At 42.5% G+C, this 17,860-nt stretch overlaps 1 protein-coding gene across 2 annotated transcripts in view; it reads left to right on the top strand.

The window, feature by feature from the left end:
* Positions 1 to 17,860, top strand: part of PRKCG (protein kinase C gamma) — an 881,135-nt gene that overhangs the window by 378,309 nt on the left and 484,966 nt on the right. For both annotated transcript variants that reach the window (XM_073656297.1, XM_073656296.1), the window contains exon 3: positions 3,918 to 4,000. In XM_073656297.1, coding sequence (XP_073512398.1) covers positions 3,918 to 4,000 — 83 coding nt within the window. The remainder of the gene's footprint in view (positions 1 to 3,917; positions 4,001 to 17,860) is intronic.

Genomic DNA, 17,860 nt, shown 5'->3' with positions numbered 1-17,860 from the left:
TTTGCCTTCACTCTGCGGTCCAGCTCACCCCAAACAATCTCGATTGGGTTCAGGTCTGGTGACTGTGGAGGCCAGGTCATCTGGCGTAGCAACCCATCACTCTCCTTCTTGGTCAAATAGTCCTTACACAGCCTGGAGGTGTGTTTGGGGTCATTGTCCTGTTGAAAAATAAATGATGGTCCAACTAAACGCAAACCGGATGGAATAGCATGCCGCTGCAAGATGCTGTGGTAGCCATGCTGGTTCAGTATGCCTTCAATTTTGAATAAATCCCCAACAGTGTGACCAGCAAAGCACCCCCACACCATCACACCTCCTCCTCCATGCTTCACGGTGGGAACCAGGCATGTAGAGTCCATCCGTTTACCTTTTCTGCGTAACACAAAGACACGGTGGTTGGAACCAAAGATCTCAAATTTGGACTCATCAGACCAAAACACAGATTTCCACTGGTCTAATGTCCATTCCTTGTGTTCTTTAGCCCAAACAAGTCTCTTCTGCTTGTTGCCTGTCCTTAGCAGTGGTTTCCTAGCAGCTATTTTACCATGAAGGCCTGCTGCACAAAGTCTCCTCTTAACAGTTGTTGTAGAGATGTGTCTGCTGCTAGAACTCTGTGTGGCATTGACCTGGTCTCTAATCTAAGCTGCTGTTAACCTGCGATTTCTGATTCTGGTGACTCAGATAAACTTATCCTCAGAAGCAGAGGTGACTCTTGGTCTTCCTTTCCTGGGGCGGTCCTCATGTGAGCCAGTTTCTTTGTAGAGCTTGATGGTTTTTGCAACTGCACTTGGGGACACTTTCAAAGTTTGCCCAATTTTTCAGACTGACTGACCTTCATTTCTTAAAGTAATGATGGCCACTAGTTTTTCTTTACTTAGCTGCTCTTTTCTTGCCATAATACAAATTCTAACAGTTTATTCAGTAGGACTATCAGCTGTGTATCCACCTGACTTCTGCACAACACAACTGATGGTCCCAACCATGGGCGTACCCACCGTGGGGCAGGTGGAGGCACCTCCCCCCCTAGAAGCAGCGACGCACGCCGCGCATTTGCCCTGGTGCTGACGCCGGGGCCCTCAGCAGGCAGAGGGGGACCTCACCGTCGGGCACCCCGCGTGCTATGGGACCCGTGAGCGGAGGAGAGCGGTGTCAGCGCCCTCTCCCCCCCACTTGCTCAGGGCCCCAGCAGCTGGCACAAAACTTACCCCTCCCCGTGCCTCCGCAGCAGCTCCTGCAACCTCCGCGGCTGCGGCACTGTGACGTCTCAGGTCAGAGGGCGCGGTGACGTCTTTACACCGTGCTCTGTCCTGAGCAGTCACAGCGCAGAGCGGGATTAGGCTGGCGACACTGGAGTCCAGAGCAGCGTCAGCAGGTGAGACGTGAGGTGAGTATTTGATTTTTTTTTTTTATTGTATGGAGGCCTGTGGAAGTATAAGGGAGGGGGATGAGGTGGGTGTGTGTGACATCCTCCATGGAGCATTATAAGGGAGGGGGGGGTGTGTGACATCCTGCATGGGGCATTATATGGGAGGGGAGGTGTGTGACATCCTGCATGGGGCATTATATGCGGGTATGTGTGACATCCTGCATGGGGCATTATATGGGGGGTGACATCCTGCATGGGGCATTATATGGGGGGGTGACATCCTGCATGGGGCATTATATGGGGGGAGGGGTGACATCCTGCATGGGGCATTATATGGGGGGGTGACATCCTGCATGGGGCATTATAACAGGGGGGTGATATACTGCATGAGGCATTATAAGGGAGGGGGGGTGTATGACATCCTGTATGGAGCATTATAAGGGGGGTGACATCCTGCATGGGGCATTATAATGGGGGGAAGTGACATCCTGCATGGGGCATTATAAGGGAGGGGGAGTGTGTGACATCCTGCATGGGGCATTATAAGGGAGGGGGGGTGTGTGACATCCTGCATGGGGCATTATAAGGGAGGGGGTGTGTGACATCCTGCATGGGGCATTATAAGGGAGGGGGGATGTGTGACATCCAGTATGGGGCATTATAAGGAAGGGGGGTGTCATCTTGCATGGGGCATTATAAGGGGGGGTGACATCCTACATGGAGCATTATATGAGGGGAACAGCCTGCATGGGGCATTATATGGGGGGAACAGCCTGCGTAGGGCATTATGTGGGGGGAACAGCCTGCGTGGAGCATTATGTGGGGGGAACAGCCTGCATGAGGCATTATGTGTGGGGAACAGCCTGCATGGAGCGTTATATGGGGGCCAGTATTGTGTATGGAGCGTTATATGGGGGCCAGTATCCTGCATGGAGCGTTATATGGGGGCCAGAATTCTGTATGGAGCAGTTTTTATCCTGGGTACGCTCATGGTCCCAACCCCATTTATAAGGCAAGAAATCCCACTTATTAAACCTGACAGGGCACACCTGTGAAGTGAAAACCATTTCCGGTGACTACCTCTTGAAGCTCAACAAGAGAATGCCAAGAGTGTGCAAAGCAGTCATCAAAGCAAAAGGAGGCTACTTTGAAGAATCTAGAATATAAGACATATTTTCAGTTGTTTCACACTTTTTTGTTAAGTATATAATTCCACATGTGTTAACTTTTGGTCTGTACTGCATATGTATATATATATATATATATATATATATATATATATATAATTAGTTTGCTTTTTATGATTTGTTACATTTACCTTTTTTGCAGGAGAAAAAAACAACACTTATTTTTGTGTTGCCATAATCTGTGAGACATACATTTTTAATTTTAATGTTTTCAAATATTTTTATATATATTTTTTGACATAATAATAATGACTTTTTTCTCTTTTTCTCTCTTTTTATATTTGTAATAGATTATCTAACTGCTATTTTTTTTTTTTAGTTCACATAGAGAACTACTTAAAGGGGTTGTACGACCTTAGGCTACAAGTCTGCAGACACTCTATGTGACTGCAGACTTGCATCATGCAAGAATTCCCCAGTGCTGGTGCCAGGAGTGGGAGGCCATGTGATCACAAGTATGCCATTCTGACTAGATTTGTCTGGCCTCACTTAATACACTTGTATTGACTGAGGCTGCACACGTCTAGTCGGCATATGACCTCATGTCTGCAAATCACATACCTGCGGTCACGTCCCTTATGTTCCCGACACCGGCACCAGAAAATCCTTACAGCATGCAGTGTGAAGAATCACAAGTCTGCAGTCCCAGAGAATGAATGCAGACTTGCAGCCTGAGGTCTCTCTACCCCTTTAATTGCGAATACAATACACTGGATTACTTCAGTATTGCAGTGGATTTTATCTGTCATTGTAAAACTAAAGGAAACAAAGAGTATAAAAGAACAGATGTGGGGGCATTAATTACACCCTCAGCCTCCACAGGAAGTGGAACCCCAAATGCACCCTGCATTTACCTGCTGCCATTGCTCTTAGATAATAATAGGATTATTATTGACCTCGCCATCTAGGAGCTTGTGTGACCAGGACTGGAGCAATATCTGATCATGGGTGGCAGCTGCAGCTAAGTGTTAGATGCAACATTAAGTTGACACCTGCTGAGAATTGTGAGGGGATCAACTTCTGAACCCATATCAAGCCAAACAGTGCTTGGTGATAACTACGTAGTGCCAACGTTGTAAAGGCGCACTTAGATCCAATTGGTCCGAGATCGGACCGCAGTGCATGGACTGGCCGCAGATCTCCCGACCCAACTGTGACAGCTTCATATATTCCTGTGAAACTCTCGGGAGACGCGCACCCAGTCCGTACGTTGCGGACCGATCTCAGACCGACATCTGAATGCACCCTAAATGTACAGAGGCTGTTAACAAGGGGTTAAATAAAGTAGAATCCACATAAATGACAATGTATTCTTATATTGCATTTACCTATTTCTGAAAAATTAATTTGATCTTTCTTTCCAGTTTGCAGCTTTGTAGTGCACAAACGATGTCATGAGTTTGTCACCTTCGAATGTCCCGGTGGCGGTAAAGGACCACAGGCAGATGTAAGTACTATGTGACGAGCCCGATGTTGGTTCCTTCCTGTAAGTGCCGCCCACACAATCTTTGACAAATACGGTGTAATCTGCTATGAGAATGACTGGTATCAGCAATCATCTGCTATTAACAAATCACTTCTATGCTAATCCAGGTTTATTTTTGGATTCTCAAATTTTCTTTAACAGTTTATGTACCAAACAGGTCAGAATTAGCATTAAAACCCATCTGGCGTTTGGAACTGAATTACAAAAGATAAGACAATGAAAATTGGCTCATTAACCTTTGTCTACTTTGATAAAATATACAGTGGGATGAATAAATGAGTAGGAATTTGTGATTGATAATAAGCCATAACTTCTGACCCGAGCTTATCTCTCAATAATTCTGCAGACGTGCAAATTTGTTGTATCCAGTAAAATTACAGAGTTTCAGTGGGAAGTGTTAGTTGTGAGAGCATTGTTTGTAATGGGTCTTTCCTCTATAGTAAGACATTTACATGGATTTTCATTTTTCCTATGCTTTATTAGAACATGTACATGTAAAATAAGGGTCTCCTCTGCTTAGAACGCCTCTTTACTAGCCAGAACGGAACACGGCTGCAAAGACCATGTTTCGCTCTGGAGGACACCTCAAGGATCCTGCTCTTTTCAGAATTTACAATATCATTACAGACAGGTTTACAATGACAGTTAATACCTCTGTGCATGTATGATAACACATAATCTACCATTCACAAGTGATGTCACCGCTTTCCCTGCTCCACCTCCCTTCACAAAGACCTTTGCACATGCTCATTAGGTAATTAATAAAATGGAATAGGGTCAGAGTTGGGTATATTGCTGCTAATGTACATGTGCATTTTCTGAAAGAACATGAAGCATGAGTCTAAAATAGCCCCAATGGCCACTGTGAGAATGGCAAGAGTTTAAATTTTTATTCAATAAAGAAAATGGTATATATAAAAAATGTATCAATTTGGTTTTCTAAAAAATAGAACATAAAAACCTAATTTAAAGAATAGGTTGTTCTCTGATAACACATCACTTTAATTTAAGGCAATCATTACTTCACCTTCACATTCATTTATTTTCTGTGGGCAGAAAGAAACGCTATATTCGAATCAAGTTTTTTTGTTAAATATAATTTTCAATTTTTGTTGTTTTTTTTTATTTACTTTCCATATCACTATCTATATAAAAATGCTAAAATTTGCAATTTTTAAACTAATTACTGAGGCAAGATTGCAGTGAAAGTTTCCTTACACGATATATATATATATTACATCCAGGCCATTTTCATTATTTTTATTTATTTTCTTGTTTTTTCTGTCTCATGACCTCTTTACTGATCACAGAGATGCCTAGAATACTCTTACATAAAAGACAATACAATTCTCTAGTCTATTGCTTCCTTTGATACTTGTGGCTGCTGTAAAGAGCATCACTAAATACTGCTAACAAAAGCTCATAAATGAGGGACAATGAAAAAACAATATACTGTATGTACACCTAATAATACCAAGAAGTATAAAGAGTAAAGATATATATGTATATAGAAATATCTTAGGCATAAATATTAACGAGCAATAATACCAATCAGACAAGTCGCTATTGAACTATATGCCTCCTTTCAAAAATATATGATGTTTTTATACTTGTATCTACATTTGGATGTTTGTGCATCCTCTTTACACCATTTTTATTCCTATAAAGTATTTATTCCTTAAATTGGAGTGAGCCATGGACTATTTTTTGAGTTTTCTCTTCTTCTAATAAAAGCTCAGACAAAATAACCATAAAAGAATGATCTTTACAGATCCAGCTCTTTGATTCTGAGATCATGGGGCCAAAATTACTCTGTGTAAATGAAATGTTACTGAGAATGTGCAACTCCTGCTCTGTTAACTGTCTTTAACTCTTATAAGACAGTTAAAGAAGCACTCCTCCTCCCATCAAAAATGTTATCCTCTAATTATATTGCAATCATCATATTATACAGCACTGTGTGTTGCTCATTTTGCCTTTCTACCCAGTTAATTCTTCTCGTGATTAAAAACTGACTAGCTAAATCCTTCTAAGCTCTTTGTAGAAACAGGAAGTCAATTTCCCTTTTATGAGTCATCAATCAGTGCAAAAGTCCCTGGCAGGAGGAGGAGGGAGCAGCTGGGTCAGGAGCTGAAGAGGGGAATGATTTCTGATGGGAAAAGAGACTTCCTGTTTCTACATAGAGCAGAGAAAAGAGAATAATTAGCAAAATGAGCAATTGTAAGTACACAGTGCCATATAATATGATGATTGCAATATATTAAGAGGATAAAAACTTGGATGGGAGGAGTGCTTCTTTAATGGACAATTAATGGAGTAGTGGTTGCACATGCTCTGTAATGTTTCATTCATACAGGGATCATAGATTTAAGATTTTTCCTGTGGATGAGTGATATATGTTTCTACTGTTTTTGGCAAAACCATCTTAACCCCTTACCAACATACAATGTACCACTGCGTCATATGCCAGCTCCCTGACTGATGCAGGCTTGTACGCTGAGGTTTGCTGAAGAACCCTGTGCCTGTCATTATAATCTTCCTGTGAAAGCCGGCATATGGCTGGCATTCATAGGAGATAATGATATTCACTATACATAGCAATGATTATGCTCTGCTATGTATAGCACAAATAATCTGACAGTCACAGCTTTAAGTCCCATAAGGGGCCTATTTAATACAGTATAAAAAAAGTCTTTAACCCCTTTCTGGCGTACTAATATGTATCTGTGCCCTGAGCCTTATGGGCCTAATATGTGTTAGTACGCCTTAGAGATTTCACCCCCACACAAGCGGTGCGGGCGAGATCGCCGCCAGGTGTCAGCTGATTGTTACAGCTGACACCTGGTGCTATGTGCAGGGAGTGGTCCTGCACCGCTCCCGGCACATTAACCCCCGAAATGCTGTGATTAAAATCGATTGCAGCATTCCGGTGGCAAGAGGAGGAAAGCGCTATACTTACCTTCTCTGCCGGCGTCCCGCGGCGTCTGAGTCTGATCCCGGATGTTACTATGGTGACCCGATGTCATCATGACAACATCCGGGTCACCAGGAGGCAGGAAGCTGCTTTGGTCATGCGCAGTGCGCGACCAAAGTAACTTCTCCCTGTGCAGCGCTGACAGCCTGCATAGCACAGGGATGCTGCTGCATTCCTGTGCTATACAGCCAATCAGGCTGCAAAAAGTGAAAGTCCCATAGTGGGACAAAGTGTAAAAGAGAAAAAAATGACAGAAAGTGAAAAAAAAACTAAAAAAAAAAAAAATTGTAAAAATATTTAAAAAAAATGAAAGATATATTCAAACAAAAAATAAAAATACATTGTACCCATAAATAAATAATCTTATGAAAAAAAAAGAAACCAATAAAAGTACACATATTTGGTATTGCCGCATCCGGAATGACCTGACCTATAAAACTATCCTGCTAGTTAACCCCTTTAGTGAACACGGTAAAAAAAAAAAAAAAAAACGAAACATAAAACAATGTTTTATCATCATGCCGCCAAACAAAAAATGGAGTAAAACGCGATCAAAAAGACGAATATAAATAAAAATGGTACCACTGAAAACGTCATCTTGTCTCGCAAAAAACAAGCCGCCATACAGCTCCAACGGCTGAAAAAGAAAAGTTACAGCTCTCAGAATAAAGCGATGCAAAAACAATTCTTTTTTCTATAAAATAGTTTTTATTCTGTAAAAGCGCCAAAATATAAAAAAATATATAAATGTGGTACCGCTGTAAATGTACTGACCCGAAGAATGAAGCTACCTTATCAATTTTACCACACGCCGGACGGCATAAAAAGAACCCTAAAAACAATTCCTGAATTGTTTTTTGTTTATTCTACCTTCTAAAAATCAGAATAGAAAGCAATCAAAAAATGTTATGTGCCCAAAATGGTACCAATAAAAACGTCAACTTGTCCCGCAAAAAACAAGCCATCACATGGCTTTGTCGGCCGAAATATGGAAAAATTATAGCTCTCAAAATATGGCGATGGAAAAACTAGTCTTTGCAAAAAAAATGTTTTTTTAGTGTGTGAAAGCTGTCAATCATAAAAACCCGATATCAATCTGGCATCGCTGTAATTGCACCGACCTGAAGAATAAAGACGTCTAATCACTTATACCGCACGAGGAACGGCGTAAAAAATAAACTCTAGGGTTAGGGTTGTGCTAGGGTTAGGGTTGTGCGAGGGTTAGGGTTGTGCTAGGGCAGTGTTTCTCAACTCCTGTCCTCAAGACCCGCCAACAGATCGTGTTTTCAGTATTTCGATTCACATTGCACAAGTGATGGAATTATCACCTGGGTAATACTAAGGAAATCCTGAAAACATGACCTGTTGCTGGGTCTTGAGGACAGGAGTTGAGAAACACTGTGCTAGGGTTAAGGTTGTGCTAGGGTTAGGGTTGGGTAGGGTTAGGTTTGGGCTAGAGGTGTTCTAGAGTTATGGTTGGGCTAGGGTTAGGGTTGTGCTAGGGTTAGGGTTGGGCTAGGGTTAGGGTTGTGCTAGGGTCAGGGTTGGGCTAGGGTTAGGGTTGAGCTACGGTTGGGCTAGGGTTAGGGTTGGGCTAGGGTTAGGGTTGTGCTAGGGTTAGGGTTATGCTAGGGTTAGGGTTGTGCTTGGGTTATACTAGAGTTAGTGTTAGGCTAGGGTTAGTCTAAGGTTATGGTTGGTCAAGGGTTTTGCTAGGGTTAGGTTTGAGCTAAGGTTAGGGTTGGGATTTTTTCAGAAGTAAAGAAAAAAAATGACGACAATATGGCAACTAATGTTGAGCGCAAGTGCTCGCTACTTGAGTTTGCATCGAGTGCTCGGGTATGCACCGAGTATAGCGGGTGCTCGAGTGACATGCTCGAGTCTCCACCCCAAATGTTTTGCAGCTGTTATACAACCAAAAAAACATTGCAGGATTGTCTGCCATGCACAAGCGATCCCCGCATGTTTTTTTTTGGGTGTCTAATAACCGTGAAACATGCGGGGTGGGAACTCGAGCATGTCACTTGAGCACCAGCGATACTTGGTGCATACCCGAGTACCCGATGCAAACTCAAATATCGAGCACTTGCGCTCAAGACAACTTATTCAATATGATGACCTAATGTTATCAAATTTTGTGTACCTCTGGGTTCCAAATGTTCACTATACCCCTTGATAAAATCCTGGAGGGGTGTAGTTTCCAAAATGGAATCACTGGGGGGGGGGGGGTTTCCACTGTTTAGGCACATCAGGGGTTCTCCAAACGCAACATGGTGTCTGCTAATTATTCAAGCAAATTTTATATTCAAAAAGTCAAATGGCGTTCCTTCCCTTCCAAACCCTGCCGTGCGCCCAAACAGTGTTTTTTCCTCACATATTGGGTATCTGCATACTCAGGGGAAATTGCACAGCAAATTTTGGGGTCCATTTTTTCCTATTACCCCTGCAAAAATAAAAAAAATTGGGTCTAAATTAACATTTTTGTGAAAAAAGTTAAATGTTAATTTTTTTCTTCCACATTCCAAAAATTCCTGTGAAGCACCTGAAGGGTTAATAAACTTCTTGAATGTGGTTTTGAGCACCTTGAGGGGTGCAGTTTTTAGAATGGTTTCACTTTTTGGTATTTTCTGTCATAAAGGCCCCTCAAAGTGACTTCAAATGTGATGTGGTCTCTAAAAAAATGGTTTTGTAAATTTTGTTGTAAAAATGAGAAATCGCTGGTCAACTTTTAACCCTTATAGCTCCCTACTAAAAAAAAATTTTGCTTCCAAAATTGTGCTGATGTAAAGTAGACATGTGGGAAATATTATTTATTAACTATTTTGTGTAACATATCTCTCTGATTTAAGGGCATAAATATTAACATTTTGAAAATTGCAATTTTCAACATTTTCACCAAATTTCCGATTTTTTCACAAATAAACGCAAGTGGTATCGAAGAAATTTTACCACTATCATGAAGTACAATATGTCATGAAAAACAGCTGGATCCGTTGAAGCGTTCCAGAGTAATTACCTCATAAAGTGACAGTGGTCAGAATTGTAAAAATTGGCCCTGTCATTAACGTGCAAACCACCCTCGGTGGTAAAGGGGTTAAAAATATGAAATATGTTACCCCATTAAAAATAAAACAGTTAAAATAAAAAATAGAGATATTTGGTATTGCTGCATTCGTAAAAGTCCGATCTATCAAATATAAAATAAATTAATACAATTGGTAAACAGTGTAAATGAGAAAAAAAATTGAAGCGCCAGAATTACGCTTTTGGCTGCCGCAGCATTGCAATAAGAGTCGATCAATACATTGTATGTATCCCAAAATGGTATCAGTAAATGTCTGCTCAGTGTGCAGAAAAACAAGTTATAGCATTGCACTATATATCCCAAAAATGTAAAATGTTACGGGTCTACGAATCTCCAATTTTTTTTCACCACTTAAATAAAAAACAATACGGATATTTGATTTCTGCGTAATTGTACTGACCTGTGATATCATATTGCCTGGTCAGTTTTACTATATAGTGAACATGGTAAGTAAAAGACTCAAAAAACAATTATAAAATTGCACTTTTTTTTCTCGCTTTCCAGTGCATCACATGATAAAATAAATGGTGTCATTCAAAAGTACAACTTGTAGTGCCATCGATTCTGGCAGTGTGGGTGAGTATAGTGTCCAGCTGAAGTACCCAGCTCCCTGCTGTGGCCAATGAGACAGCACCACACCCTACTGAAACTCCCAATTTGCTATTGGGAATTGTCAGTTATAGTCTATACTAGCTCTGGTTTACTATTGTTGTTCAGCTCTTGTTCTGCCTATATGATCTTCATTCTGACCACAGCTTGTTTAGTGTCAATTCTTCTTACTTCCAATTTGTTCCTTGTTATCCTTTCTGGTTCTGATCCAACAAAGTGACCATTCCTGCCAGCCCACTCCACCGGCCAGTAGCTTCTCTGAGGACTCAAACCCAGGTTACCTGTGTAAGTCCACATCCCTGGGCAGGGATGTAAGGGTGAAGGACAGAGCTTCCCTGGAACCTGACAATCTGAATAGTTTATTTTAAAACTGTTCTTGAAAACACTATTTAGAGCTGGCAGGTGACCTCGGACAGAGCCATTTTACATCTACCTAAGTGTTGCCAGTAAGTTCTTCCATTAAATTATGTGATCTGGAATAATCCTACCCAAGATCTGCTTTCTGGGACAAATTAGTGGACATTTTATATTACAAAATACATTTAGTGCTTGTTTCAATTAATTGTATTCACACTTACGAGCAGAACCCCTTTGAGGAACATGAAATAGCAATCAACATGGTTCACACCGCATGAATGTGTATATGTGAGAGGTAGCTGCTAGAATTATGTCCGTACAAGCAATATTGAGGACGATGCTGGAGATACAGTATCTAGTGATATCTGGAGATATCTAGTGAACAACAAACAGCTTTCATGGAAATGGTATCAAAGAAGCAAAGAACGATTCTGTCTGAGCTTTTACCTTCTGTCTTGATAACTCATGTAGTTAGTTCTTGGCATAGGTGCCAGGCTAGACATGCCACCTCTATTTGTCACCTGCAATATAGGAAAATAAGATGATGGTTGCAAAGGTGAATCACAGATGTCTAAGATCCTATGCTAAGAAGGCAATGCTAAGCCATTTGTCAAGAAAAGATGTTGGATAAATTCAACTTTATAGATGTTAATACAGTACCAGAATATGGGATTCTCCTGTCCCAAGACACTCCAAATATTGAAAGAATACTTATCCTATAAAATTCTCACTTTTACTCAATTTTTTTTATGGTCGCCCAGGATGTAAATTTCTTTTAAGAGGCAGGAATGTGATAAAATTATAAAATAATCGATAGCCACCAATTTTAGACACTGCAGCTACAGTCCCTACAGGTTTCCCCTTACTTCCAGGCAGCCGAATATTTGTCATCTAATTGTCTGGTGTCAGTGATGATACCATGCCGTCTATATAGGTGAATATTCCTGAAAATAATCAGCAGTGTCATGTAAGAATATGATCATTCTCTCCAACCACTGGCCTCAATTATTACACTGAAGAGGGGAGTGTATGTTCACTTTGGTCGCATGTTTAAATGAACGTGATCAGATGCCTGAAAGTAAATGAGGACCATTAGGTATCAAAAAAATAATTATTGGTTATTTTACTGTCTTCCATGCCCTTAAAAAAAATATGTTTTTTATAAATTCTATACGAGTATGGAATATAAATAATTGCATGTTGATTACTTATACACAGTATGTTTCTGTAATTGTAAATCCATCACATACATCTAAGCAGGGTTGCTTCTGCAGCATCTGCGTGCATTTATAGAAACCCTATTCAGATCATTAGAGTAGTCACAAAACTGTGATCTACTAATTTACTGCATGTGAACATGACCCAAGCTAGAAATTATAAAGTAAAGTTAAATATCCTATTTATATACAACAGGGATGTCCAAAACTTTTAACAAGAACAGTTATCTTGGGCTGCATAATAAACACACAAATACTAACGAAGGCTGATGACAATAAAAAGGTCTGTGCATAATTTTTGGAATTTATGCCACCTCAGATAAGCAAAGAAGTCATTACTTACTAATCTTAATTATGCAGCAGCTCACTCAGAAAGTGTTTTAAAATCTTCGATCAAGTCTTAAGATTGTAATCACCAGTATAGAAAATATAGAATAAAATGCTATACTGAGGTTTGTGTATACATCATAAATGATACATTGAGACATCGCATAGAATACACTCAGACTCTGCTGTACACATCCCATAGAATACACTGAGACTCTGCTGTATATACATTACATAGGATACACTGAGACTGCTGTACATACATCACATATGATGCACTGAGACTCTGCTGTATACATCCCATAGAATACACTGAGACTCTACTGTATATACATTACATAGGATACACTGAGACTGCTGTACATACATCACATATGATGCACTCAGACTCTGCTGTATACATCCCATAGAATACACTGACACTCTGCTGTATATACATTACATAGGATACACTGAGACTGCTGTATATACATCACATATGATGCACTGAGACTCTGCTGTATACATCCCATAGAATACACTGAGACTCTACTGTATATACATTAAATAGGATACACTGAGACTGCTGTATATATATCGCATATGATGCACTGAGACTCTGCTGTATACATCACATAGGAGACACTGAGACTCTGCTGGATACATCCCATAGAATACTCTGAGACTCTGCTGTATATACATTACATAGGATACATTGAGACTGCTGTATGTACATCGCATATGATGCACTGAGACTCTGCTGTATACATCACATAGGAGACACTGAGACTGCTGTATATATATATAACATTGGAGATACTGAGACTGCTGTATACATTACATATGAGACTCTGAGGTTGCTGTATACACATCACATAGGAAACACTGAGGCTGATGTATACACATCACACAGGAAACACTGAGGCTGATGTATACACATCGCATAGGAAACACTGAGACTGATGTATTCACAACACATAGAAAATATTAAGATTGCTGTCTATACATTATATAGGAGACATGAAACTACTGTGAATATCCATCAATTAAGAGAAACAGAAAGTGTGGAATATATATCACATAGGATAAACTATGACTGCTGTATATACATTACATAGGAAACACTGATGCTGACGTATATACAACACATGGGAGATATTGAGACTGATGGATATACATTAAATAGGAGACATGCAACTGCTGTATATATATATCAATTAGGAGACACTGAAACTGCAGTATATACATGACTTAGAATACTTTGAGATTGTTATAAATACATCTCATAGGAGACACTGAGATTCTGCTGCATGCACATCACAAAGGATACACTAAGACTGTTGTATACTTCATGGAATACACTGAGACTGTGGTATATAGACTCACCTTGCCCTGGAAATGCAACGCTACAGAGCTGGATAGCGGCATTCTGCCCAGAAAGAATGTCCTGACGCTGGCACTATCCAGTGTCAGACTTAATCCAGTCTTTTGTTTGCGATGGCGTTCAGTACAGAACATTTCATGTGTGCGAATAGGTCTCCCCACAAAAATTAAAGGGCCAGTGGCCATAAAAACTTGGCTGGTGGCCTATGGCTGCGTGCCCACTATGCGTTTTTCAAGCGTTTTTTCCGTGGAATTTCCGCAGCGAAAATGCTTAAAAACGCTTGGTAATACGTGCCCCATGGTCCCCAGTGGTAAAAAAATGAAAAAAATAAACCTTATACTTACCTTCTGATTGACGTCGGCAGTCGCGTAACCTGTCACGTGACTAAATGACATCATGAAAGGTCGTTTTACACCACCGCGAGCCACCCAAGACACCAAATGCACCGGAGAGAAGACCGCGGGCCATCAGAAAGTGAGTATAATGTTTTTTTGTTTTTTTTTAACCACTTTTATACTTTTTTTAACTATTACTTGGTCACACTATATAAATCCATGCCGGTTGCATGAATTTATATAGTGTGACCAAGTTGTCAAGCACTTTTCCAAGTGATGCTAAAATCTCTTGGAAAAGCTCTTGATAACCCGCATGCGGAAATGCATGCAAAAACGCTTGACAAACACTTCTACCTGGCAGGAAAAATGCATGTAAAATCCGCATGCGTTTTTCCTGCCAGGGAGATGCGGAAAAAATCCAGAGCATTTCTGCATCGTGGGCACTTAGCCTTATGTAGTTCGGCACTGTGGTCCACTGGAAATATGTCTTGGGACACATTAATAGCCATCCTTGGCTTGTGGGCACCCCTGACCTAGGACCAAAATTACCAGAACTATATAGCATATCGATCAGTTCTCTTACAATTTTATTTAGATGCAGCAATCAAATCTGCATGTGCAATCTATTACTACGATCGTCACCATGCAGTTTATACTTTTTCGGCAGTAAATTGACTGTTTATTGAGAGGATGTGCTGACAATCCATGATGATTTTTAGGCCACATTGAAGACACAATTAACAGACAAAAGAGCTGATCACTGGCATGTTTGTGTGACGCCCCTGAGGGTTCAGTCGCCACAGGGGTACTGCACCTCAGAATGAGGTGTGGTATCTCCTCTCCAAGGTAAGGATGGAGCACCACACAGGACCCCAACCACACACTCAACACTACACCACTCCAGTTCTGTAGGGGGCTTAAAAGCACCATAGTGCTGCCCCGGCCCGGAATGGAGGAGTTGGGGCGAACCAAAGTTAGGGGGAACCAAGTAGTAAGTGAGGGTGGAGGAAGCACTTTACTTTAACACTTCATAGAATCATATTTAACTGGAGGCCATCTTAATAACCAGGTCTTTAGTCATGGGTCTTTGGTACGGCAAGTCAGCACAAAGCTGCTGCCGGCTGGAGGGTCCATGGTTCCCGGTCTCAGGCCTCGAGACGGGGGACTGGGGCAGAGTTAAAACCGGCTCTGTCCCCGGTCAGAGTCCAACCAAGAAGGCCCAGGAGGGGAGCAGAGGAGTTAGGCTCCACAGGCGAAAGGATCTCAGGGGGTGCGGATGGAGTGGTGTCGCCACCTGCATACCTTATTCTGGCCCTGCCAGAGAGACCCTGCCGCAAGAGGGGGTACCGGTCCCCGATTATCTGACTTAGCACTTCACGTCTCTGTCGGAAAAGTCCGGAGGCTTATGTGGATCCCAGGGGGATATAGACGGAGCGGAGTCGCCACCTGTATTCCTTAATCTGAGTTCATCGAGAGGGACCCGGCCTTACGCCAAGTTCTCACCACTAGTAACCAAGAAGGGCACCCAGTCGGTCCGGGAGCTAAACGCTATCCATCAAGGACATCGCAGTACAGTGGGGGACACAAGGCAGGAAAAGCTACAACAGGAGAGGAACACTTTAGAGCGGGGGTCCTGTCAAGCGCTCTTGAGCTACCTGGAGTGTTCTGAACCCCACCCTGGCGACCGCAGCTCACCGTGTGATAGCAGAGAGAAGCTCTGAGCTGAGAAAGCACCACTGTGAGTAAAGACTTGGATGACTTCAAATACTGACTCTGTCTGTTCTTTCCTCCGCGGCTCTGCACCCGCCAGCGCTCTGTTCTGTATCCCTTCTCCTATGCTGCCCTGAGGCCCTGCTCCACCTGTGGGGAGCAGCACCAACTAAGCTGCCTGATCACCGGCCTCAGAGGACTGTACCAGCGCTGGTGATCCTCACCAAACACCACGGGTGGCGTCACGAACTTTCCCCTTTCCCATACACCTTTTCCCCCATTCCTTCTTGCTTTTAAGAGTGACCCCAGGGTACGGCCCCGGGAGCCAGCCACCGCGGCATCCCCCAAAACTAAGAGCAAGGCCCGGGCGCCGAGTCCCCATCCCTTGGGCGCGTCATTTGCGTGTGACAATGATTGGAACCAATGATCCTCTAAATTTCCATTTGGCCCATCATAGGCCCTTGTAAAAGGGTCTTAATCAGGAGAACACACCATCTAGTCAGGTAATAAACAACAGAGCGATGCACTCTTCATAGTCAGTAGAGATATTAGTAAGAGAAGAAGTGCATGTAAAACTGTAACCGATGTGGCACGATTTCATGCACAGCCATTCAATGTTACAGTCAAGTAGATTTATGTGCCAAGAGCTGTTAAAGCTGAAGAAGAAACAGAAACATTTTATGATCAAGCAAAACTGAAAATGACAATCCTTCTAAAGTATAACTGTCAACTATAGATTGGAATGGCAAGGTGGTAAATGTGTAGGAAAAAATACAGCAGGTCACGGTAGCTGAGATAGCAGGTAGTGTGCTGTCATCGTGATTCACTTACCTGTGTGATAAAGCCATGGTGCCCTATTATTTTTAGTATTTTTACTGATAACCTTGTAAAGGGATGGCCAAATATGATTTCAATATTTTCAGATGATATAAAGTTCTGCAAAGTAATCAACACAGAGGAAAAAGATATAATGTAGCATCGGCGTCTCTGCCTCCTGCCAAGCAGAGATGCCGTTCCCCTCACCGCCGCGGTCCCGGTCCGTCGTCTTCCTGCTCCCCTCCTGCTGCTGCTGTGACACGCACCGCGCGCAGCTTCCCGGGCACTGTGCTTAGGGCGCGCGCGCTCCCTCCCTTTTAAAGGGGCCGAGCGCACCGTCCTAAAGAGTCCCCGGCCAATGGCCAGAGGACTTCCCCTTTATAAGGTACCTCCTCCAAAATGGAGGTGCCTGTGCAAGGTTGTTGTTTTGTGTGCAGACACTTTCCTCAGCCCTCAGGTCCCGCTGCCTGTCAGTCCAGCCCGCCAGTCTGTCTAACAGTCCAACCCGCCAGTCTGTCTTACAGTCCTGCCCACCAGTCTGCCAGTTACCTGCCATGCCCGCTAGCCTGCCTACCTAAAGCACCTGCCTGTAACCTGCCGTGCCTGCCAGCCTGCCTACCTGGAGCACCTGCCGTGCCCGCCAGCCAGCATACCTGGAGGACTTGCCAGTTATCTGACATGCCCACCAGAAGAAGAGGAAACTCTCATCCAACCCGGGTACCATTAGTAAAAAAAAGAATTAAAACGTAAAAAAGTAAAAAAAAACATTATACTTACCTCTCCGGTGGCCTCTGGTCTCCTCTCCAGTTGCTTCCTCGGTCATCGGCGTCCACCTGTGTTCAGAAAGGACCTGCGGTGACGTCATTTAGTCATGTGATGGTCACGCAACCGCTTGCGTCGGTGGTCGCGTGACCTGTCAGCTGATTAAATGACGTCAACACAGGTCCTTTCAGAACACCGCGGGATGCCAATGACAGAGGAAGCCACCGGAGAGGAGACCAGGGGCCGCCGGAGAGGTAACTTTTTAA

This window comes from Phyllobates terribilis, unplaced genomic scaffold, assembly GCF_046119375.1.
Source record: "Phyllobates terribilis strain yellow unplaced genomic scaffold, ASM4611937v1 Scaffold_12__6_contigs__length_324123572, whole genome shotgun sequence".
Taxonomy (NCBI): domain Eukaryota; kingdom Metazoa; phylum Chordata; class Amphibia; order Anura; family Dendrobatidae; genus Phyllobates; species Phyllobates terribilis.
The sequence above is the reverse complement of the archived record's forward strand: the minus strand, read 5'-3'. Positions and strand labels throughout refer to the sequence as shown.